The 23,309-nt window shown below is 37.1% G+C and overlaps 1 protein-coding gene across 2 annotated transcripts in view; it reads left to right on the plus strand.

The window, feature by feature from the left end:
- The window catches only part of LOC105051879 (DExH-box ATP-dependent RNA helicase DExH7, chloroplastic), a 60,764-nt gene extending 38,492 nt beyond the window's left edge, over positions 1 to 22,272 (plus strand). Inside the window, exons 22-35 of one of the 2 annotated variants that reach the window (XM_019852890.2) lie at positions 1,947 to 2,036; positions 2,237 to 2,293; positions 2,494 to 2,577; positions 3,366 to 3,464; positions 3,557 to 3,697; positions 3,908 to 3,978; positions 4,353 to 4,422; positions 5,723 to 5,815; positions 6,301 to 6,516; positions 11,796 to 11,888; positions 14,517 to 14,639; positions 21,173 to 21,260; positions 21,796 to 21,882; positions 21,973 to 22,272. In XM_019852890.2, the coding sequence (XP_019708449.1) occupies positions 1,947 to 2,036; positions 2,237 to 2,293; positions 2,494 to 2,577; positions 3,366 to 3,464; positions 3,557 to 3,697; positions 3,908 to 3,978; positions 4,353 to 4,422; positions 5,723 to 5,815; positions 6,301 to 6,516; positions 11,796 to 11,888; positions 14,517 to 14,639; positions 21,173 to 21,259 (1,224 nt within the window). In that variant the 3' untranslated portion in view covers position 21,260; positions 21,796 to 21,882; positions 21,973 to 22,272. Of the gene's footprint in view, positions 1 to 1,946; positions 2,037 to 2,236; positions 2,294 to 2,493; positions 2,578 to 3,365; positions 3,465 to 3,556; positions 3,698 to 3,907; positions 3,979 to 4,352; positions 4,423 to 5,722; positions 5,816 to 6,300; positions 6,517 to 11,795; positions 11,889 to 14,516; positions 14,640 to 21,172; positions 21,261 to 21,795; positions 21,883 to 21,972 lie in introns of those variants that run through there. The other variant, XM_019852894.2, reaches the window with a different exon arrangement.
- Positions 22,273 to 23,309: the final 1,037 nt, after the last annotated feature.

Raw genomic sequence — 23,309 nt, forward strand, 5'->3', positions numbered from 1 at the left:
CTTGTCAAAGTAGCTAATTCCTTGTACGAGGTGCGGGAACAAGCCTCTATAATTATGCTTTGTACTGCTGTGATTGAGATAGAGATTTGATAATATTTACTCTGGAATTATCTCTGACTTCTGGTGGATTCTAGAGATTCTTTATTTTGCAAGAAATTTTGTTAAGCTTGAATGATATTGGGCCTTCTGCGTTTTCATTCTCCATAAGACTTATATTTTTGATATCAGCTAATTAGCACCATTTCAGCACAAAGTGAGAATGAATGACCATCAAAAAATGAGAATGAATGACCATCAAACAATGAGAATGAATGATTTTGTTGACATTTGAATCTAAAAAGTATTATTCTGTTAGCATGAATTATCAACATGTAAAATAACAGTCATGAGAACATTATAACAGTTGTAATTTACTTATTTCAATGTCTATTATGTGCATGACGTATATATAATAAGGTTCACCAGACTGGTATCATGACCTGTACCAGTCAGATTCTGGGTTCCTGATCTAGGGTTTTTCCATATATACAAAGGAGGGAGGGAGGAACGGGGGTTTGGCATCCTATTGCTGGTTGTCAGAAATGGCTGTTGTGGTGGGCGTGCTGGAGATCATGGCCACTACAGGTGTCAGATTTTAGCACATATGACCCACTAGATAGCATCGAGGGTGTTGAGACAGATTACGGATGGGATGGGAGTTAAATCCAATGGAGGCAGTGGAGAAAGTGTCGAAGACGGAATAATTGTTGGCAAGATGTCTAGCATGTCAAAGAGGTAAGGAGACAATTGGGTTGAGATCAGGATCAATAGGGAATGGGAGAGGGTTTTTAAAGAGGTGATTGGTCCGACCCAGGTGGACCGGGTTAGTACTGCTATATAACCGAGCAGAACTGGGCTGTTCCACTTGGTTTGGACTGGTGCTGACCGGTTTTGCTCCCATTCCGAACCGAACTTAGGAACCATCCTATTTCTAGTCCTATTTGGTTTGGTATGCCTCGAATTGGGCGGTTCAAGAAGGTTTGGTGAACTTTGCTAATATAATGAGAAGCCTGTGAAACAATTAAATGTGTACCATTCTAATGTGGTTCTATTCTTTAGTTGAGGGTATATTCAGATATCTATTGATTCTATTTTAAAGTATAATCAGCTGAGTTAAATAAAATAGAATTGCCATTGCTTTCCTATGCATACTTCATTTCGTGCCCCAGAAAAATGAGTAGAAAATAGCAATTCTGATCCCCAATCTACCATTTCCTTTCAATTTCATTACGATCCTGATTAATTTTCATTCCTATGAAGTATGAACCAAACTTCACGTTAATGTTGTTATCACTAACCCATGCTGGTATATTTGTGCGCATGAAATTTCGACAACAAGTACAACCACTGGTGCATTAAAACATGCATCTGTAGCAAGGTTTCGAATTTTGATCCTACTCTTCTCTATTGGCCCTGCATCACTTGCCGTATTGATCCTTATTGACTTATGGTATTGTCCAGTTCAATGAACAGTCAATGTGAGTAGATATGCAGGGCAAACCACATCTTGTACCATATTGACAAAGGATACAACGGCATAGCACAAGATCTGAGGTGTTCATATGTATGAGGATGCTGATTCATAGGGGACATAGTCTACCTCTTTTTATATGTTTTAACATATTGGATTATGGTAAAATAACAATATGACTGCTTCACATCCACTATCCTGTGACTCTGCCACGCATCACTGGTTTCTGATCACCTTCTTGGTGCTTTGAAAATCAATCCCCTGCTTCTACACTATTATTTACATTTGTAGTGGTGATTGTTTGATGCATTAATTGCATCATTTGACATTTATTATGGCATGAATTTACTTTTTTAGTTTTAATTATCATTCACATGTTGCATTTTTGTACTGTATCATAAATCAGGCTCTCATATTATCTATATTCTAAATAAAGGTACCTGAAATGTTGCGGATGCCATTGACTGAGTTGTGTCTACAAATAAAATCACTTTCTTTAGGAGATATAAAATCCTTTTTACTAAAGGTATGTGCTCGCTCTACATTTATATTTATGCATGCGCATGCAATTGCACTGTTTGCCTTTTCTCCTCTTAAAATGTCTGGCTCTATTGGTTGCATTCAATTTTCTGAAACTATATGTCCTTTATGTTATTTCTAGTTCCAAGGTCAACCATTTATTTGGAGTCATTTTGAAGTTAACTGCACAAACTGTGATTTTACCAGGCTATAGAAACCCCACGTGAAGATGTTATTTCCTCTGCAATTGACTTACTATATAAGGTATTACTTTTAATGCTTTGTGCATATTTGTAAAATTTTAACAATTAGCATGTATTTTGATGACTTTATAACTTGAAGGCAGTTTTTGCTTATCTTTATATCAGGAGTAGGCCTAACTGAAAATTTATACTTAACATGATCTTTTTGATGATTGTATTGGTTTATCATGCCATAATTTACTAGTTCTTTGGTTGCTTCAGGTTGGAGCCTTTCAAGGAGATGAGGTATTGTCACCTCTTGGATATCATTTGGCAAAACTGCCTGTGGATGTTTTGATTGGGAAGGTACATTTACATGTATTTTTTTTGTCTGTTGCTTTTCCTTGGATTGAATGTGCTTTTTTTGGGTACAATAGTTTTACTTACATTTGATTGATAGAGATGGCAATGTGTTCCTGTATATATACAACGTATGTAAATTTTTTGAACATATATGCTGATGAGGCTCAATCTTTAGGCAAAGTTGAAGGGACAACGTACAGAGGTGCTTTTAGATTGCTGTCAGATCATAAGATACTGTAGAATTAATATTGGAGGTGGCTATAAATTGGAATACTAGGATAATGAGGAGTCATAAAGCTGACCCAGATAGTTGGGATAAGACTTGATGGTTATAGTTAAGATTATATATGTGTGACCAAGCAAGTTGTACAAACCAGACTTTGACAGTGAAGAGAGTTTGTGCGTGGAAGATGAACCTCTGAGGAAATCTATGTCATTTCAACTTGTATTATTCTTTTTGATCCCATCTTCCTTGCTATCATGGTCATTTAGTTAAATGGACTTCAACACTCTACCACATGTTGGAATTTCTGCTTGCACTGCTAAATTATCTCTCAGCACTGACTTTATCCCGAATTTAAGATTGAAGGTTGTCACAACCACATTATGTATGATAAATCTTGTGTTTCTAATACTGGTTTTGGTATTCCAACTGAATTCATTTAGTGGCCCTTACCTTTGCTTGCTGACATATAAATTGGCCAATCAGAAGTTTAGATTAAACTTAAATAATTTGAAATGATATAGCCGCAACAAAACTCTTCACTTACTAAATATATATCTTTATACAGATGATGTTGTATGGTGCAGTATTTGGTTGCCTATCACCAATTCTTTCGATTGCAGCATTTTTGAGTTACAAGTTTCCGTTCGTCTATCCCAAAGATGAGGTATAATTAATGATCTGTATATAATATAGGTTGCTTTCTTGCTTTCTCAACCTTACCAGAATCTGTTTAATTTTGGCACATTTATTCTGCAGAAACAATATGTGGAGAGAGCAAAATCAGCATTGTTGAGTGAAAGCTTGGACAATATACTTGCTTCCAATGAAGAAAACAAAGAATCAGACCACTTGTTAATGGTTGTTGCCTACAATAAATGGGCCAGGATTCTGCGTGAGGTTACGAGTTTCCTTTTAGTAGTGGAATAACGTTTCCTTTTCTTTTGCCGACTTTTATTCTCCGCCATATGTGCTTTGGATATCTTTAGAAGGAGACATGCTAAGTAATAGTCTCCATGACATGCATAGCATGTGCTGTTTAAAGTTGCTCATGTATTATCTGACATTAATCACTTGAAGTTAGTAACATAAGTGATTGCATTCTTGCAGAACGGGGCAAAAGCTGCTCAGCGTTTTTGTCGTTCATACTTCTTAAATAGCTCTGTTATGTATATGATAAGGTTAGTAATGTGGATGTTATTCATAGATGCTTGATCTTTCCTCTTTTTAACATTACTATCTCATGATCATTTTGCATGTTTCTTTAAAGAGGTAAGCATGTGAATCTAATTGTCTCTAAAGCCTCCTTGGATGCTGTAACCATCCAGCCTTATCCCCACCTTTGGGATTAACTTCAAAGACTCTTCTGATTAATCTTCATAAATATCTCGTTATGGTATATGGACCTGTATTGAAAGCCTTGAATGAAAAGTTATAAACTTTGGATGCATTTTTCCCCTCTGTTTTCTTTTCTTCTTTTCCTTCTTTTTTGATGCCGATTACTTCAGTGAAGAGGACTAAAAATTTTGTTCAACTGACCACATCAACATGGCAGGGACATGCGTATTCAATTTGGAAGTTTATTAGCAGACATTGGACTCATCAATCTCCCAAAACTTACTATGGTAAAGTTTTTTATTCTATTTTGAATATAATGAAGCCTCTATAGCTATCTGGTCTTGAATGGCACGTATGCTGGTTCTTGGATTTGCTTTCCTTCACACTTTAACACTGTTTAATCAGTTTATAGTCTTTTATATATCAACTGTGCGGAAAGATGTGACATCCTTGTGCTTTTGTTAATGACATTTCATCTGTTGGGAGGTCTTTAAAAAAGCTGTAGAATGTATGTATTGTGAACAAAGGACCTCTGGGACTCTACTGTTGGGCCATTAAGTCCTAGGAGTGTGAAGGCATTGACAGCTGCTTATGCAGTGCTTATCTGATGCTTCACCATCATAATATGTAAGGAATCCTATGAAAAAATCCCATGAAAGCTAGAGGAATGTAAGGAAAAATTATGATGTTTATGGTAAAGCAAAGTATTTTTGCTATTGGGTTACATCTGAAGGTATATATTGTATAAATGGTTTGAATTGTTCACGTAAATGGTGTTTGATGGATTAGGACTTTTCAATAAATTTTAGTAGTAGTGGAAGTAGTTTGAGTAGAAAAAGATTGGATGAAAATAATTGCACTGCATGGTGAACCATTGGAATATGAGAAGCTATAGCTAGCATCGAAGTATAATGCATGGTGATTTATTTTTCTCATCACCAAAGGACTTCATGCTGCTAGCCACAAAAAAAGGGGGTGGTTCACACTGGTTCCGCTTCCAACTGCCCAGTTCAGAGTGGTTCATGGCATTTTCTCAAAATACTAGCCGAACCATGTTGGTTCCACCCCAGTTCAGTTCCGTATGGGGTGAATTGGGTAGTTTGGCAGACCATGATTGTATGTAATTAATCACCATATGCCAACATGAACAGTCCTCATGGTGGCATTTTGTTCCACCCAAGATGTGGTTTTTTCCACTAGCAATTTTTTAATGATTTTAAGGGGTTGAGATCCACCCTTATGCTTGCTACTTGAGGTGGCAGCAGAATGCTTGCAGCTTATTCCAGTCTGGTCTGTGGACTGTCATGAACTATAATCTTATCTATATGACTGCGATTATATAGCCTTTTCTTTCAGTATAATTAGACATATGCTTTGTCTCTTTAAGATTTTGTCTGGTTATTTTAGTTACTTTTAGATTTTGCACTCACAGTATATGTTTAGAAATTTGGATGAGGTGAAATCTTTGTTTATGTTTCTTTTGTTTATGGCGTAGATACTCTATAAAATGTTTTAACATCTTCATTTAAATATGGCTAAAAGCCTATCTTTTTTTTTTGTGTTGGGTTGGTGGGGTGGTGGGGGCAGAGCGATGGTAGAAGGAAAGACAAGCTTGATAGTTGGTTTGCTGATATGTCTCAGCCATTCAATATGTATGCATGCCATTCTTCAGTTATTAAGGTAACATACTGACATACTGTTGGTTTTGGCCCAAATGCACATGAACATGGTTGTTTTATATGTTTTTATGCATATTTATGCTATGTACTATTTATTGCTTGTGGTCTTTGTGCAAGGTTTTTATACCTTTTTTTTTGGAAACTCAATCCTTCAATCATTTTTTTTTCTCTCTTTTTTTATTTTTATAAGGTTATCTATATGTATTATGACTTTCATATCTTGAAAGAAACACACCACATCTTCTATTAAGTGTTATAAAGTTTTTACTTGCCAGCATATGCCTTCCCTTGTAAAGGAGTTTGTTCCTTTCTTATATTAAATGTAGAAGCAGGAAGATTGTGGGGCATCTGTCAAAACAAAATCTATGTAAATTTTGTTACTTGAAACGATATATAAGTTTATGATGCCGAAATCATTTCTTTTATCCATGTGGTCAACACCTTTTGTTCTTTGGGGTAGAAGAGTTTCTCATGGTATCTATGCAGTCAATTGTATGTGCAGGTCTCTATCCCAATGTGGCTGCAACTAGAGAAGGTATTGTTGGAGCATCTTTAAGTGACAGTAAAGCACCATACAGTAGCCCTGCTGTGAAGGATCGTCCTATATGGTCTGATGGAAGACGAGAAGTTCACATACATCCTTCCTCTGTGAATCATAATGCGAAAGGTTTTCAGTATCCATTTCTTGCCTTCCTTGAAAAGGTATTCCTGCAGCTTCTTGAATCAGTTTCATTAATCATTTGATTAACTTTTTTTTTATCATTTATTATAGTTTTACTTATAAGTTATAACACCCAAGTCATCCATATGTGTCGGCAGCAGAGTGTACTTAATAATCTAACCTGCTGGTACCTTACATCTGGATGTTGATTTGCAACAGGTCATAATGGGTGATTTATGTAATTCGCTAGCTGAAAGTGTTCCGTCTTTCTTCAGTTTAAAGTTCCAGTATGTTAAGCTGGATGATTACATCTTGAGTTTTTTAGAGTATGTAAATAAGAAACAAGGAAAAAAAAATTGCTAGAGAATTCAGACCTTATCAATGCTTGGTTGTTGAACTGCATGGAGAGCATATTATTCCCTCCTTAATGTGTTAACACGGGAGGAGCATTGCATGATTATCTAATGAACCCAATACAATTCAAGTTAGTACTCTTCTTTCATGATATGTGTATTTAGAATTGATACCTCACATGTTCCAGATTCCCTGAGTTGGATAATATGAGGTGTTGTGGCCTTGCTCTGGTGGGTACTCGGTGGTCGGTCAGGAGCCGACTAGGAGCCGCGCCTGTCAATTGGCGGCGGGATTGCTGATGAATGAGATATCGTCACCGGAGAAGGTACATACAGTCAAGGTCAAGACGAAGGATGATAATAGAGTTTAGAGTAAGATGGTGCTGGACTCCACTCGATGTCAAGAAAGGAAGATCTGCAAAACAAGTCCCACCAGAGGTGGCTCCGACGAGGACCCTCTGACACTCCAGTCAGTGAATGGCTTAAGAGGAAAAAGTGACAGAATCTCTGAGTTTTGAGATTGTGCGTCTATGCATATCTGGAGGGGTCCCCGCTTATCTCTATTTATAGAGGGAGCAAAATGAATGATGAGAGGACAGGTGATCATGTCGATCATGTCCTGTTGTACGACGTCATATGGTGCCGTGTGGGCGTGTTTAAATTTCTGCAGCGAGCGTGCCTTTTATTCAGTGCGCACACGATGGCAGACGCTATCGGGTGTGGGGCGTAATGAATGCTCCTGGGGGCACATTTAATAAGATCGTAGTATCCCATCACGGCGCACAGCTAGCCGATCAGGGGATAGCGCCTGAGTGACATGACCTTGATATGGCCTGTCAGAGTCATATGATGGCCATATTCGGTGCTCAGTTAGTCGGCAGAGATCCATTTTGTCAGAGTCGGCGGGACGGAATTACCAAGGTGCCTTATTTTCGATTGACACAATCGGTTGTTAACTGACCATTAATTTTAGTCGGGATGGTGCCGATCAGGGACGACCAACCTTCAATCGGTTGGATGTCAGCGACGGCGCCCGACGTCTACCCAACCGGGGGGAAACTTTGTATATCCAAACCGGGTTGATTGTCGGTTAGTTGGTACAGTTTCCTTAGTCGGCCCAGAGATGAGAAGCCAGGGTAGTCGGCTAGGTGACGGAAACCTACCCCAACATAAGGTATCTATGAACTTTGTTGGAATAGTCCTCAAATTAAGTTACAAAAAATCCAATTATTAGAATATATCATCATAAATTGACAATCTGGTTTCATTTATGTTTTCCTTCCCTAGATGCCAAGATAAGAAAAAACATTTGATTGGCTGCATGATTTTGTTTCCTTCATTAGTACATTGACATCTAAGCTTGGAGAACATGTTCCATCATGCAAATTCTCAGGTTCATAATGGTAAATTTTTATTGGCATATAATTCTCCAACCATGTATTACCATGTATTATCCTCTGCTTCTTGCTGGGTATATAGTGCATTAGATAAAGTGCACCAGAATAGTAAGCTCCATTGCCAAGTCAGGAACTTGTGGGTCATGGTATTAGCAAGCCAAATTTCATTTGTACTTGCTGCAAAGTCCTCTTTTTGTCCCTATAATCAGATTAAGTCTTAGCTATACCTCTATCTCCTATGCCATGAAATTCGAAAGGATCGTTCATCTTTTTCTTTAAAATGTTATTTCTCCTTAAAGTTTCAGATTGTACTTATCAAGATTCCTGTAGTATGTAAAATTTGGAGGGAAATAAATGGATGTGGTGTTTGTTGCTTTGTGTTCATTGAGTTCTTGGCTTCCTTTCCAATCTTACATCATCTTCATTTCTTTATTTTTTAATTCCTTGCTTTTTGCTTTTACTTGATAGTATAACAATGCAAATTAAAAAAAATAAGTTTGGTATGGTGATGTAAATTGGCTTCTTGTTTGGAGTTCAAAGCTGCGTTGGGTTCAGTAACTAGGGAAAACTGGGTTGCATGGAATTACTTTGGGGTAGAAATGGAGGGATAATGCAGGATAAATATATGTCATATAAGGAATCAGGTCTTGGTTGGTACTGGCCTGTACTGGGTGTCTTGGATTAGGCTGGTGACCATTCGAGTCCTTGGATTGACTTTGGATGCGAAACCTTAGGACCAGGTGGTCTTGATGCTATCTAGCTTGTTACCATCCTGCACCAAGTAGGATAGAAATTGGGAGTGGCTGGTTTGCCCTTATCAACGAGGATGCAGGGAAAATGACCCTTGGCTGCCTTTTTCCTTATGTCACATCCGAGGGTGGAGAGAAGGAAGTAGGAAGGGGGATGTGAGAAAGAAGTGCAAGAAATCTTAGATCTGCTGATTAATTTTTGTTTTTGTTTTTGTTTTTTTGTTTTTTCTTTTTTTGCATTAAGAAATCATGCAAATTTTTGAATCAACTGCATTTTTCAACCATGAATATTGCATATGATGGCCTTGTTACTTTGCTACTTTCATGGATTTTTTAGTGTTGCATTTAATATTACAAGTTAACTTGTGAATATGTTTTCACAAAGTAGCTTAGCTAAAATTAAAGCACATTAAAGAACCGATATAAAAGAAAAAAATGTCGAATTGGTGCAGACCTGTACTGGCACCATAAACATAATCGTGGGCTCAAAATCTCAACGTGTGGAAGTATATGGTAGTCTTGGTATTGTGTGTCACAACTAGTATGGGTATTTGGACCAGGGCTTGGGTCCTTGAATTCACCTCTCTAGCATGGTAGTCTTATCCTTGTCTGTTCTGGCTAATGGTAAAGTAGGATGTTGATCATACCAATTTTTCTAGAATGCCCCTTTTTCTCCTTTAAACTCCTTTGACTTGAGCATATGAATGGTGGTTTTGTTGAATAAATTGGGTTTAGGAGGTTTGTTCGATGTAAACCCTCAATTGAAGAGGGCCTAACATGTCTTCATGTTTTAGTTTCTACACAATTCTTTGAGTTTGAGTTGTACACAATTATTGCATTTTTAGGAAGGTTTTAGGTTGAATAGGCTTCAAAAAAATCAATCTTTAGGGTTTCATTGGCCTACTAAAATAAGATCCTTCCTGTTCAATTTTTGAATCTCGATGTGACAACCTATACAAATGAAGTCTGTAAGTTCTATGATAATGTACTCTGAATCTTATAAATTATTTCTCATAATGTCGAGAGGACTCTTTGAATTTCTAATTATAGGCAAGATTTAGAGGGGCTTGATTTGCCAGTTTTAATCAAATAATTTAGACAATTTGAATCAAGGATTGCAAAACTGCTACCATGACCCATATCAATCAAGTATTGGGTCAGTATGGTATCATACCATATTGACACACGATATGCATGTTAGTTTCATTCATGTGCCTATTTACTCAATTTGGGATTTTGCCCTAGATCTAAAGAAAGAGAGGGAGAGAGGAGGGAGAAAAGGTGGTTCAGTCTCCTGCTTGTGGCTATCAAAAATGATGGTATTGGTTGGTGTGGTGGAGCATGTGGCCTCCACGAGTCCAATTGAGCTGCTGGATGGGGGTCTCTAGGTGGATCACTGGGAGAGTAGGAGCCGAAGGTGATGGAGAAAGTTTAAGAGGTGGAGGTTGGTTGGTAATTTAGAGCTATTAAAAATTTGACATTTTCTGTGCCCAAGCTTGGCCTATGATCAGCTCTGGTTGGTATGGTCTAGCTGGCAAGAAATCAAGTAACAAGCGTGAGCGAGCTAGGGAGGGACAAGCAAAGGACAAAAAGAAGGAATTTATGGGGAATGGGAGGGCTTTATATAACCTTGAGGGACTATTTGGATAATCCTGTGCAATCCAACAGGATTCAAAGGACCACTAGCTGGACCAGGCCTATATTCATAGAATTCGTAGGAATATATGTGGAGTGGACCGGTCCCAAATCCTATAGAGAGAAAAATGGACTTCACCACGTTGTTATTTCATTCTATGGGAATGGGCTGGGAGAGGTCTGGTTGATATGGGCTGGGCCAGGCCTCATATTCTATAATACAAGAAATCTTGTTTCTTACCATTAGGATCCAACTGGATTATCCAAATAAGCCCAATTGGTTTAGCCTAGCTGAACCGGGTCAATACTGCTTGAACTGGGCAATTCTTCTCGATTTGGACTGAAATTGACCAGTTCCTATATCGCCTCCGAACTAATATGCAAAATCGACCTGATTTCCCACCGGTTCAGCATATTGAACCAAGCGGCTTGGATCAGTTCCCTGTTTGGCCCTAATATTTAATAAGAAAAACTGCACTTGCAGCTTCTTCCTTTGTTTTTTTTAGTAAGTTGTTTTAGACCTACAATTAGCTTAGACAATTTCCACAATATTCTTTGTAATTGAATAGTATGTTTTAGATTTACTTCCTAGTCGTATTTGCAATCTAGAATTAGCTTTGCTATTGGAAATTCGGTTTCTGTGAAATTTTTGGCAGACAAATGCCCCAAGTTGCACTGAAAACTTCAGGCTGTATTCTGTTTGAGGACTTCCAAGCAACATGATCACTGAAGAGTTTGACAAATCCCAATTAGATGCAATTGCTCGACCTTAAATTTCTTCTGATGTTGGTGTCTTCCTGCTGCTGTTATATGAACCAAGGTTTTTAGTTAGTTACATGCATATCTCATGTTAAGTTCCTATATGATTGCAAAGTCACATAATATTATAATTTAAAAGACTAGCCATTATTTTCAGTTTTACACTATTTCATTTTTGCATGGAACTTCTGCAGTATAACTTTTTTCTAAAAGAAAAAAAGGTGTTGTCATTTAGATGAAAAATTTAGAAATGCTTATATTTCTGATTGACAGGATTAATTTTTTCATGTCGGCTTTATATCTTTGTGGTAGCTCATAACTTTTGCATTTCTTAATATTCCACATTGTGGTCCTAAATCCAAGAAATTAGGAATAGGCTGGGTTGCGAACAACTACAGTTTCAGTTATATTTATTTTTCTTTCATAGGTTGAGACCAGCAAGGTGTTCCTTCGAGATACTACCATCATCTCTCCTTACTCTATTCTTCTGTTTGGTGGCTCCATGGTTATCCAACATCAGGTGACATCTTCATTACTGTCTACAATACTGATAGTGTTAACTTTGGACATGTTTGTTGCCTCATATTGTGTGCAGAGTGGTTCATGTTGCCTATCTCTGCTAAGTTAAGGCATGTACTTTGCATATGCAATTGTTGCTTTTGTTTATGCCTGTAGACTATTAGAACTTGACTAATTAACAAGACTGATTTTACACAAATGGTTTGATTTCTATAGGTTTGTATAAAAATAAGGGCTGTATTTTGTGGAAGAATCTTTGGATAACCAAAACAAAATCTCAACAATTAGGTTATTTTCTACTTTCAGGCACGAGTTTTCCTCTTTTGGTAGAAGGCCTTGTGAACAAACAAGCTCAACGAGTAATATAGGAACTAAAAGGGTAGGTAGATGATTTGGAAATTTGACATCTTAAAATCAAGAGAGGCTTTCAGATTTAGAGTCATAAAAGAATAGAAAAGTGTCCTATCCATATCTAGGATCTAGATAAAGAATCATCTTGTACAGCGTTGAAATGTTGCAATACTAAAGCCAGCAAATGGAAGTGCATTGGCTCTTCTCTAAAGATACCTATATCAAAAGTTTCATCAAATGGAAAACATCTGACCTTTGATGAGACATTCTCTTAACATGCTTTGATGTATGATGAAGCTAATAGCTAATATAAATCATTATCATCAAGGCATGCCATTGTCTCTATTTTTGAAAATGAATAATTAGGGGCGCAACTCATGTAGGTAGGTTGGGTCAAAAGCCAGATGCAAAAGCCTGTGTGCAAACCACAAATGGACCTCTAACTTGATGCTCCTATCTCAAGCTTGATGAGAGCTAGAAATTCAAAATTGGGGTTTGAGCTTTGGTTAGTGTGTGGCAGGTTAGGTTGGGTTGACTTGGTAATCAAGAACAAGGCAACAAAATTGGTGAGGGATGGTGCATTGGAGAGAGAAGGTCAAAAGAGAAGGGAATCTTAGCTATTATCCTTGCCACCATGAATGGTGGGTTTCACCATGCACCTTGAAATTGAATTCTAGATCTAAAGTTTCTACTTGAATTGATGGTGTCATGGTGAGTCTAAAATAGCACTAGGATAGGATGGTACAAATTGTACTGTACCATTCTAGTAGTTTTTTGGCACCGGTACCACAGCGTGTTGGTACGGTTCTGGTAGAAAACTAGTATAAGATCTGATACTGACATTCGAAGTCATGATCTAAAGTCATCAAGGATTTTGCAATGTTCAAAGCAACCTAGTGACCGGAGATCTAATGGAGGAAAGGAGGGGATGGGAGTGAGGAAGCAAGACAAGAAAATAGGAAAAGAGGGGAAGAAACCTATTAGAGAGGGAAGCCTGAGATGGGGAGTGCAACCAAAGTGGTAGGTGGTTGGTCTATGCCTTCATGGCAAGCTAGGTCAAGCATAGATAGTTGGAGATCACCAATGAAAAATGGAGATCGAGCCAAATACTAGTGAATGTGAGGAGAGGGAAGAAGGCCAAAGGCGAGTGGAGGCAAATATGTGGGGCATAGGTTGGAATGGAGATATTGGATAGCAAAGGAGTTAGGTGTTAAGAGTGATGGAGGGGAAGACTAAAAGATTAAGGTTATAATGTCGTGTTTAGGTTGGTCGGCATACAAAGTTCGGGCTAGGCTTGGGCTGGCTGCCAAAGTTTCAGGTTTGACAAATGTAGGTAGCAAACCTTGCTTGTGATAGTAGCAAACTCGACCTTGAGTGGCATCGCTTGGGAGGGCAAAGAAGATAGTGACTACTGACTTCTTTGGTGATGATGAAAGGATGACAAAGAGGATGACCCAGTGACTATGAAGATGGTCAAGATGCAGTTGGTGGTGCCCACTAGGTGTGATTTGTGTTCACATGCAGAGAGGGTGGAGGGTGGTGGTGACATTAGGTTCCAGTGGTGACTCTAGTGGTTGTATAGGGTGGTGGTGCAAAAGAGAGCATTGAATTGCTAGGTTCTTAACTACAAATCTCACTGGTAGCTGTCCTTCCCTTCTTGCTAAGAAGCTGGGAAAAGTCTCAATGTGGACTTGTGGTTTATAGGTCAGCCAAGGTTAGGCCCAACTATCTGATATGGGTCAAAATTGGGCTTTGGCCAAGCCAAGCTGGGGCATAAGATTTTTGTCCTGGCCAAATTGAGGCCATCCTGGTCCTTTGACTCCCATACTTAGGTGTTGTCATGATCTTAGTATGATCATCTAGTCAAATATCCAGCAAGCAGCATGCTGCCTTTCTACTAGGAGTCAAACTTGATGCAGCTACATTGATGGACTGCCTTGTGCGCATTGTCAAGTTCTTTCTATATGCAAAGATTAAGTAAATGCAGTTTATATTCAATGTATCTTGTTTATATGTATAATGTCATCCAAATTCAGTATATATGCTAGCTTGAATATCATTCTAAAAGTTTTAAAAGCATTTATATGTTTTTTTTTTCTCAAAAAAAAAAAAGTTTTGTGGAAATTTTGGTTGGTATATTGACTTGGCAAGAAGATTTGTTAAACTAGAAGGCAAAACATCTTTAGAAAAGTTTCCGACTTTAATCGAGATCTGTTTCTTGGGACTGCTAATCTGTTGATTTTGGCCTAGCCATGACAGGTTTGAATTTCTATTGCAGACAGGACTGGTCATTATAGACGGCTGGTTAAAACTTACTGCCCCAGCACAGATTGCTGTTCTTTTTAAGGAACTCCGCGTGACGCTCCATGCTGTTCTAAAGGAACTTATCAGCAAGCCAGAGGTATGTGGCCACTTTCTTTTCTTTTCTCTTTGTAAATTTCATATGATCAATAATAGTCCTGTCAGAATAATAAAGGATCCTGCCAAACATGGTTTGCAGTACTGGACTGTACCAGTCCATACTGGGGCAGTGACTCATAGTGGTAGGGAACGGATGCATGATACATCCCTTGTACTGAGTGTCACTACCGAGAACTGGACTGTGCTGACACTGTACCTGTAGGGTAACTGGTACAGGTACTGAAACAGATGTCGTAAACTCTGCTGCCGATGGCAATTTTCTTTATTGGGTTTTTTTTTTGGACTCCTGCAACATCTGGTCTCACCATTGATCATGTGGCATTCTTTAATGCTTCAGATAGAAGTAGCGGTATTTATTATTTATGGAAGTAGTGAATCTTGTATCTAGAACTTGAACATTACAATTAGCTGGAGAATCTTAGTCGTTTTTTTTTCAGTATCTTTGCATCCAACTGGTAGAGCTTCTACCTGGTTGAAATTGATATATTGCTATGACATTTATACAGTTCATGACTTCATGTATTTGCTGATCAAATATCTATATCCACATCCTTGTTTCACATTTAAACCTATTGAGTCTCACTTCTTTTAGATTTTTTTTTTTTTTTCAAATATCAGGAATACTGCAAGTTTTTTTCCCCCTTTTGAAATCTGAGTATTGAATGGTTTCCCTTTGGACCTATACTGTCCTAACTAATTCTGTTGTTTCTATGGTTGGTTTCTGTTTATGGGATATAAGCTTTGTCCAGAACATTTGGCATCTTTAATATTAACAGTTTTTGACTGAATTCAGTCAATCAAACTGCTGCAAAAATTATGTTTTGAGGCCATGTTGGAGGGTTCATCGAAAGTGAATGCCTAGTTGGTTAAGTCCCAACATTAGCACATATGCATATTCACTGTTAAACTTGACATTTGATTCATAGAAGTCCTCGAATCTTAACAAATATGGGAGGAAAGAAATTAAAGAATTTCATGATCAACCTCTAAAGGTTTAGGGACCTGTCTTCCAAGCTAAAACTCTAGGTCTTAAAACAGATCTTGTAACTAACGATTTCATAAAATTAAAAATAACATCCATTGATAAGAAAGAATTGAAAACCCAAAAAGAAGATGGTATGCAGCACTTGGTGCATTGATAGAAGAAAAATGAGAAAAAAAGCAGAAACTAAGCTAATAAAGGTTCGTATAGATGAGCACATGCTTCAAGAGATATGGACAAACAAGGATTAGCCAAAATGGATCTAGCATCAGAAGTGAGACTAAGCTGAAAAATTCCATAAACAGAAAATAATGGAGATCTTCATTACAAAAAAAAAAAGTGCTACTTATTTTGTTCCGATCAAAGCGTAAATAGTAAGCTCAGACTTCAAGCTTGTCTGAATCACAAATGAACTTGATTAAATAAATGTTACTTTCTCGAACTAGGATTAACTTAAAATGAGGCTTTAAGGGGGAAGTACAAAATAGACATGGCAATGGGCCGGGCTGCCCATTACATGGCTCGGCCCGGCACGAAATGGGCCATGCTAGGCACGGCCCGTTAGCTACAGTAACGGGCCGTGCCAAGCACGGCCCCTTAGAAGGGGCCGGGCTAGGCTGAGGGTTTGCGGCCCACAGCCCATAGGGGCCTAGGCTGGTACGGCCGGTGGGCTAGGCACGATACGGCACGGTCCAGGCCTGGTCCAAGCCAGGCTCGGCCCTTTTTTTTGAATTTAAAAAATATAATTTTTTTATAAATTATAAAAGAGTTAAGGAGTAAAATTAAAAATAGATGTGGAATTTTTTTTGTAAAAATAAAAAACTACCTTGTAATGGTGGGGGTTTGGCGTGGATCCCTACTGATTTATTAATAACAATCAAAATGGTACAAGAGAGGGAGGGGGGCTAAGCCTGACCTCCGAATACAATGAAGAGAGAAGAAATTGAGGTGACTTATCTCAATAATTAAAAAATAAATCTAAAAAGTTACAAATATGAGAAATTAATAATTAAAAATTTTACTGATCGTCAGTAGTGTTTGTGTCATCGTCGTCATCGGATGTTGTATTATATTCACCTTTATCTTAAAGTCTTGCTTCGGCATCCAATCAATCTTTGAAGTGGAGCAGCATCTCAATTGTTTCGCCGGTCATTCTACTCTTTTCGTCTAAAACTCATCGACCTGTATTAAAAGTAGATTCCGATGTTACTGTGGACATCAGCATAGCTAAGATATCACGTGCAACAGCGGATATTATAGGATATTGATTTTTAATACTTTTCCACCATGCTAACACATCAAGATTTTCTATTTGATTTTCATCATATGCAGATTGAAGATTATTGCGTAAATAAAATTCAAGTTCACTACTTAAAGATGAAGATGAAGATGAATTTGAGGAAGCATGTGTATGTCTCCTATGTATAATGAATGAGAAAACAGATAATAAACGAGAAGTACTAGAAGAAGAGATGAAGGTTTGTGGATGAGAAGCACTAGATCCACGAATCTTATCATCATATAAAGTATAAATATTATGAAGAAGTTGGTTTACTTCAGCTTTAGCGGGTTCAGGATCTTGATTCATGTTTTCACAATGTACATCAAGTAAAATCAAAATACCATTTAATTGAACACGTGGATCAAATACAACAACTAAGTTATGCATAGGATATATTCTGTCTCAATACTCATTTCATTTAGATTTCATTTCATAAATAATAGGCTCTAAAATATCATCATATCTATGTTGTGCAAATTTTTGACTAATAAGATATGTTCGTGTAAAAATACATAAGAGGTTGGATAATAAACACCAGAAAGAATTTCAGTGGCATTATATAAACTAACTAAATTTTTTTTCAAAATTTTATCTTTATTCCAATCAGTTTCAATCAATATAAAACCTAATCCATGATTATTAATATACGCACTTAATAAATTTTTATATGGATATGCATCATGTATCATTGTATATGTCGAGTTTCAATGAGTAACTACATCAAGTTTAAATTTTTTAAAATATTTACCATGATCTATACACGTTTGCCTAAATTTTTGAAGTCTTGCTCTTGAAGTTTGAATAAAAAAAATTATATTTCTAATTTTCAGAATAAGATCTTGAACCATATCCATGCCAGATTGAACAGAGAGATTTAAAATATGACATGCACATCTAATCTGCAATAAATTTTCATTTAGAATAGAATGCAATGAGTCTTTCAATAATCTAACAGCAGAATTATTATTAGATGTATTATCAAAAATAATAGAAAATTTTTTTATGAATACCATATGTACATGCAATTTGATAAATAGCGTTAAAAATTTGTTACTCCGAATGTGAAAAATCAAAAGCACGAAAAGTAAGAATACGTTTATTTAATAGCCAATCATTATCAATATAATGAGCAGTAACAGCAATAAAACAATAACTACCTACAAATGCTATCCAAATATCAAAAATTAATGATACTTTTGAATTTACGACAGAGAGAGTTCCAATTAAATTTTGTTTCATTGCTAAAAAATTAGTCCTATGTATTTTTCTAAATGTACATTTACTAGTTCTTCTGTAAACGGATTGTAGGGCTAACTGAACATACTCTTCAAAATTAAAAAGCTCATATAAGCTAAAAGATAATTCATCCTTAACAGTCCATTTGACCAATATTTTTCTTTGATTTTCATGATTATATGTAAAACTACCTACAAGACTACCTTCCTGTATATTAAAGGTGCTTTGAAGATAAGCATCACTTATAATATGGCTCTCTTGATATCTCTTCAAATGGCCAGTTCCTCCAGTACTAGCACAACTATACAATTGGCACATTTTTTATATTTTGCTTTTAAAACTCCATCTACCATAACTCTTTCAAAGTCATTCCATACGGCACTAGTTCTCTTACGGAAAGAAGAGACAGAGCCTTGACCTTCAGTATTGGTTTCAGAGGGAGCAGGAATAGTAGTTTTTTCGTCCTTTGAAATCGAGAAAATGTCAAAATAACTCTCACCAAAAGATAGCCATATCTAAATAGAAGTTATGCAAATAAAAAAAATTTACCAAACAAAGAAATTGAGTAGAGATAGGTCGTAGGCGAAGACTTGTGAACTTCCTCTTGTGCTCCTCACTCTTCAGGATCTCAACAAAGATCTCCAAGACTCTAATAGATGGACTAATCTTTCTCTTGTATAGCACTTGAACACTTGCTAATTGCTAAATATTGAAATTTGCTAAATATTGCTAAAAAAAAGTAGTAGTAGAGAAGGAAAGGAGAGTTGATTTGATGTGGTGAAAATGGAAGAAGAGGAGGGTATTTATAGGAATTTAATATTTTCATTTTTCCAAAATACCCCTTAAATTAACCGTTTTATAGGGGGCTTAAAATGATAAAAAGTCTAAAAATAGCCGTTATCAACCCAAAAAACAAACAAAAAAAAGATTTAGCCGTTACGGGCCGGGCTTGGCCCGTAATGGCATTAAACGGGTCGTGCCAGGCACGGCCCGTGACGGTGCTAAACGGGCGTGCCTGGCACGGCCCGTTTGGGCTGATTTTTTTTTTTTTTAAAGAAAAGAAAAGGGCCACCCATCAGGCCCGCATCCTACCCATCAGGCCCACGGGCCTGACTGGCCACGGGCCGTGCCTAGCACGGCCCGCCAGAGCTCGGGCCTAGGGCCATGCCAGGATGGGGTTCAGGATAAAGGGGCTGTGCCTGGCACGACCCGTTTGGACCCAGGCCCATCGCCAGACCTCAGGCCTAGGGCCATGCCAGGCTGGGGTTCAGAGTAAACGGGCCGTGCCTGGCATGACCCGTTTGGACTGTGGCCTGATGGGCCTGGGCCGGGCTGTGCGAGGCACGGCCCAATGCCCATGTATAGTAAAAAATGAACTAAAAGAGTATCAGTTCTTTTGGTAGTCGACATGAGTAAAATGAGTTGTACCGAATCTATTTGCTAATTGAAAGAAAATCTGGTTAAATCTGACTGCAGGTAGGCTGCTTTGCTAATGAAAATCTGTGGATAGATAGCCCTAATGTTCAATCTGCTTTAATCTGACAGTGAACTCATTAGGTAGCCCCTAATGAGTTGTACTAGCAGAATCTATTTGCTAATTGAAAGAAAATCTGGTTAAATCTGTCTGTGGATAGGCAGATTTGCTAATGAAAATCTGTGTATAGGTAGCCCCTAATGTTTAATCTGCTTCAATCTGTGGATAGGTAGGCTGCTTTAATGTGCTTTAATGCTGCTTTGGATAGGTACCATCTTATTTGATAATGTGAACGCTGCTATAATTTGTCAATAATGAATCATCAGATTTTGACAGGCTCCCAAAGTGGGTAATAAAGGTTGTGTGCAGGAAGTGGCATATTATGATTAATCCAAGTTGTGGAAATCAATGATGTGTGGTTGTATCTCACACTAGGTTTAGAATGCAAACAATTACAAACATACAGTTGCAAACAGAGACAAATAGAGATGAGAGTACAAACATAAAATAGCCTTGGGTAATTGTAACATAGCTCTCTAATACCATATAATTGATGAGTAAGTGGCAGTGTTAGTGCTTGTTATGACAAACAGAGACAATTACAAAGAACTCATGTCTTATAAATAGAACTCCATGGAAAGGGTGCACATGTATTCTGCATGGATTCCTTAAACAACTACCTATTTATTCATGAACATTAAAGGAATGTTTATGGATAGCATAAAAGCAATGCATATCTTATACTGTACAAGCCTAAAGGGAATAGGCTCATTCAACATTTCGAATTTGGCATTTCCCCCTGCTATGACTAACCTTATCGGCCCCTTCACCATCTGCAAATAACATTGGGAAAATATCTCTTTGATAAATGGACAAGGTTGTTGGTAGCTGCAGCTAAAAGCTGACTCATATCTTAGAATATTTTCACTCTCTCACAAATACTTAAAGTTCTTTCCTTGCCCAAGCTTAATTTCCTTCTCTTGTAATCTATTCTATGTTTCTTATGATCTGTAAAATCCATCATCAAGTTCCATTCTTTACTCCATGACTTCCATAGGAAGTTTGTCTTATATGTTACTTGTGATTAGACTTTCTGTTTAAACACCCTTGTCATACCTTACCAAAAAAAAAAAAAAGCATCCTTGTCATAGGCTTGTGCTTTAGGTTGGTTCAGTTGTTATGCCACCTGTCGTCATAGATATTGAAATGGTAAGCCAAATCATCCAGCTTGTCATATTAATATCAAATACTTCAACACATTCTGTCTTTTGCATTTCTTAATGACACACCTCTAATATTTGTTTTATGGAAAAATATTTGGATGTGATTGTGGTTATAATTTGTGAAGCAAGAGTAACATTATTTATGAACTCGAGCATAATTTTTGCAAGTCAAGTGTAATGTCTGTTACACTGCTTAGTTTGATATATGATGATAATCATGGTGTTTGTAGTATAGGCAGTTGTCATTGTTCTCATGATGCACTCTGGACTTAAAATTTGATATGGTTTAATTTCCTTTTGCTTACCCTTATTTCAGAGGGCTACCTTTGTCAACAATGAAGTGGTGAAATCTATTGTTCATCTGTTGCTAGAGGAAGATAAAGCTCAACAATCTCTACATTGAGGTATGATCATATTCTGAGCCTCTTGATGAGGAAATATTTTATCTTCCAAGGGGAGGGATGGAGAGAGGGTAGCAGATTGGATTAACCAACTGAAAAATCACTAGTAATCTTCCAGGTATGGAGAAAGGGTGAAGGTGGTTGATAACAACAGAAAATTTGTTACTCTAGCTTATCTGTTCCTCAAGTAGTCTGACTTCTCAGTGTAAATTACTTTAGATCAGGCAGCATTATTGCCTCCCACCCCCTCTTTTCTTTTTCTCATTCTGTTTGATGTGCGCATGTGCGCGCTTGTGTGGAAGGGAGAGTGGGGTGGGAGACAGATTCAGCTAACAATCATTTCGATTGTGGAAATTAACACCAGGGAAATTGGAAGGCCCTGAAATTTTTCCTTTTATTGTCAAGCAGCACCTTTAGTTAATGCACTCGTTTGTTTTAAATTGATGACAGTTGAAAAGGGCCTTGCTAATTGAAGTCTTTTTGTTGCCGGTGTTTTCTTACACCTGGTCTTAACTACAATTCTAAGCAACCTTTGCAGGCTCTGGACGGGCAATTTAGAGCTGGAAAAGTCAGCATGCTTTTGCTGTTGCCGTAATGTAAAAAATCAGAGAAACATTATACTTAGGTAAGAGAACTGCAATGACACTCGTCACCTCGAGCAAAAATATGTGAACATGTTCTAGAGATACTAATCAGGATTATCTTGCCAAATCAGGGAGGTCATTCCGTTCCTGGCCAAGCAGAAAGATGTAAACTTACCGAAACTTCTAATCCAGCCGTTAGAGGAGTTCGGTGATATACACGGTGAACAAGTTCCTTGACAAGCTGGCTGGTTCTGCTGTAAACTAAAGAAAAGAGGTATCGGAGAAAAAGGTGATGGTATTGGAAATTCTGTTATTTAAATTGATGTACGCATTTCATGGACGGATATAGAACTTCAACTGCTGTAGAATCTCAATGAAGAAAAGGCCTCTCACTAAACATTTAATTATAAAAACATTTGTTATTAGATAAATTTGGATCCAACTAGATGATATACTCTTTGGTCCTCTGCTTTCCTTCATCATGAGCATGAAGCATGGATCGTCGTCTGCTATATGAATATGGCTTATTAGTAATAAATAGGAGTTAAATGATGGGTTACAAGACCAACAGCCTTTTTTAACGAGCCGAAGTTTCTATCCTGAGATTATTGTATCAAATGGCAATGTTAAAGCAGTGGACTTGCCACCCACTTGAGATCTGGTTTGCTGCTACCAGAGGCGTGTTGGGGATGGAACAAGTTATTAAAAGTAGCCATCATGTGCCGCCGAGGTAGCAGTCTTTTCTGTCTATGTTTGCGTTGCCATCAAGCGGGATTTAACCAGGTAGCATTCATGGATTAGTTTTTTCTGACGAAAACGGGACTCTGTCGGTTCCATTTTTCTCTGGTCTTATCCCTTGTTTCTGGTTACATCCGTTGGGGCATTGCAGGTGTATCTCAAGGTCAAAGTAAAAAGCACAACTTATATCTTCATCAAAAAAATGTACGATTGATGCGGTCAGATTTGGCCCTCCAAATCTTTAGGACTCGTTTGGTTAGCGGGAAGTGAAGGAGGAAAAAGGTAGTTTTTAAAAAGTTGAGAGTAGATTTTTTATTTGATTGAAATTTTAAGAGGAAAGGGAATAAAAAAAATAAAAAAAATTACTTTTCATATTTCATGAAAAGTGAAAATCCATAGAGATGGTATAGATTTCGACACTTCTATATATAGGATGAAAAGTGGTGATATTTATTTTTATTTTAAATATTTTTTTAAGATATATAGCTAAGATTTTATAAAATATCATAGATTGTTAGGATGAAATACTGAATAGATATAATATAATATTAAATTAATATTATAATATTTATTATATTTTAATATTTAAAATAATATAATATTTTTATTAATATTAATATAGTATTATATTAATATAAATATTATATATATTAAGATATTAATAGATTTATTATATTAAAATAAATTTATTAATATTGTATTAACATAATATAACATATATTAATATTAA

The sequence above is a fragment of the Elaeis guineensis genome, chromosome 9 (assembly GCF_000442705.2).
Source record: "Elaeis guineensis isolate ETL-2024a chromosome 9, EG11, whole genome shotgun sequence".
Taxonomy (NCBI): domain Eukaryota; kingdom Viridiplantae; phylum Streptophyta; class Magnoliopsida; order Arecales; family Arecaceae; genus Elaeis; species Elaeis guineensis.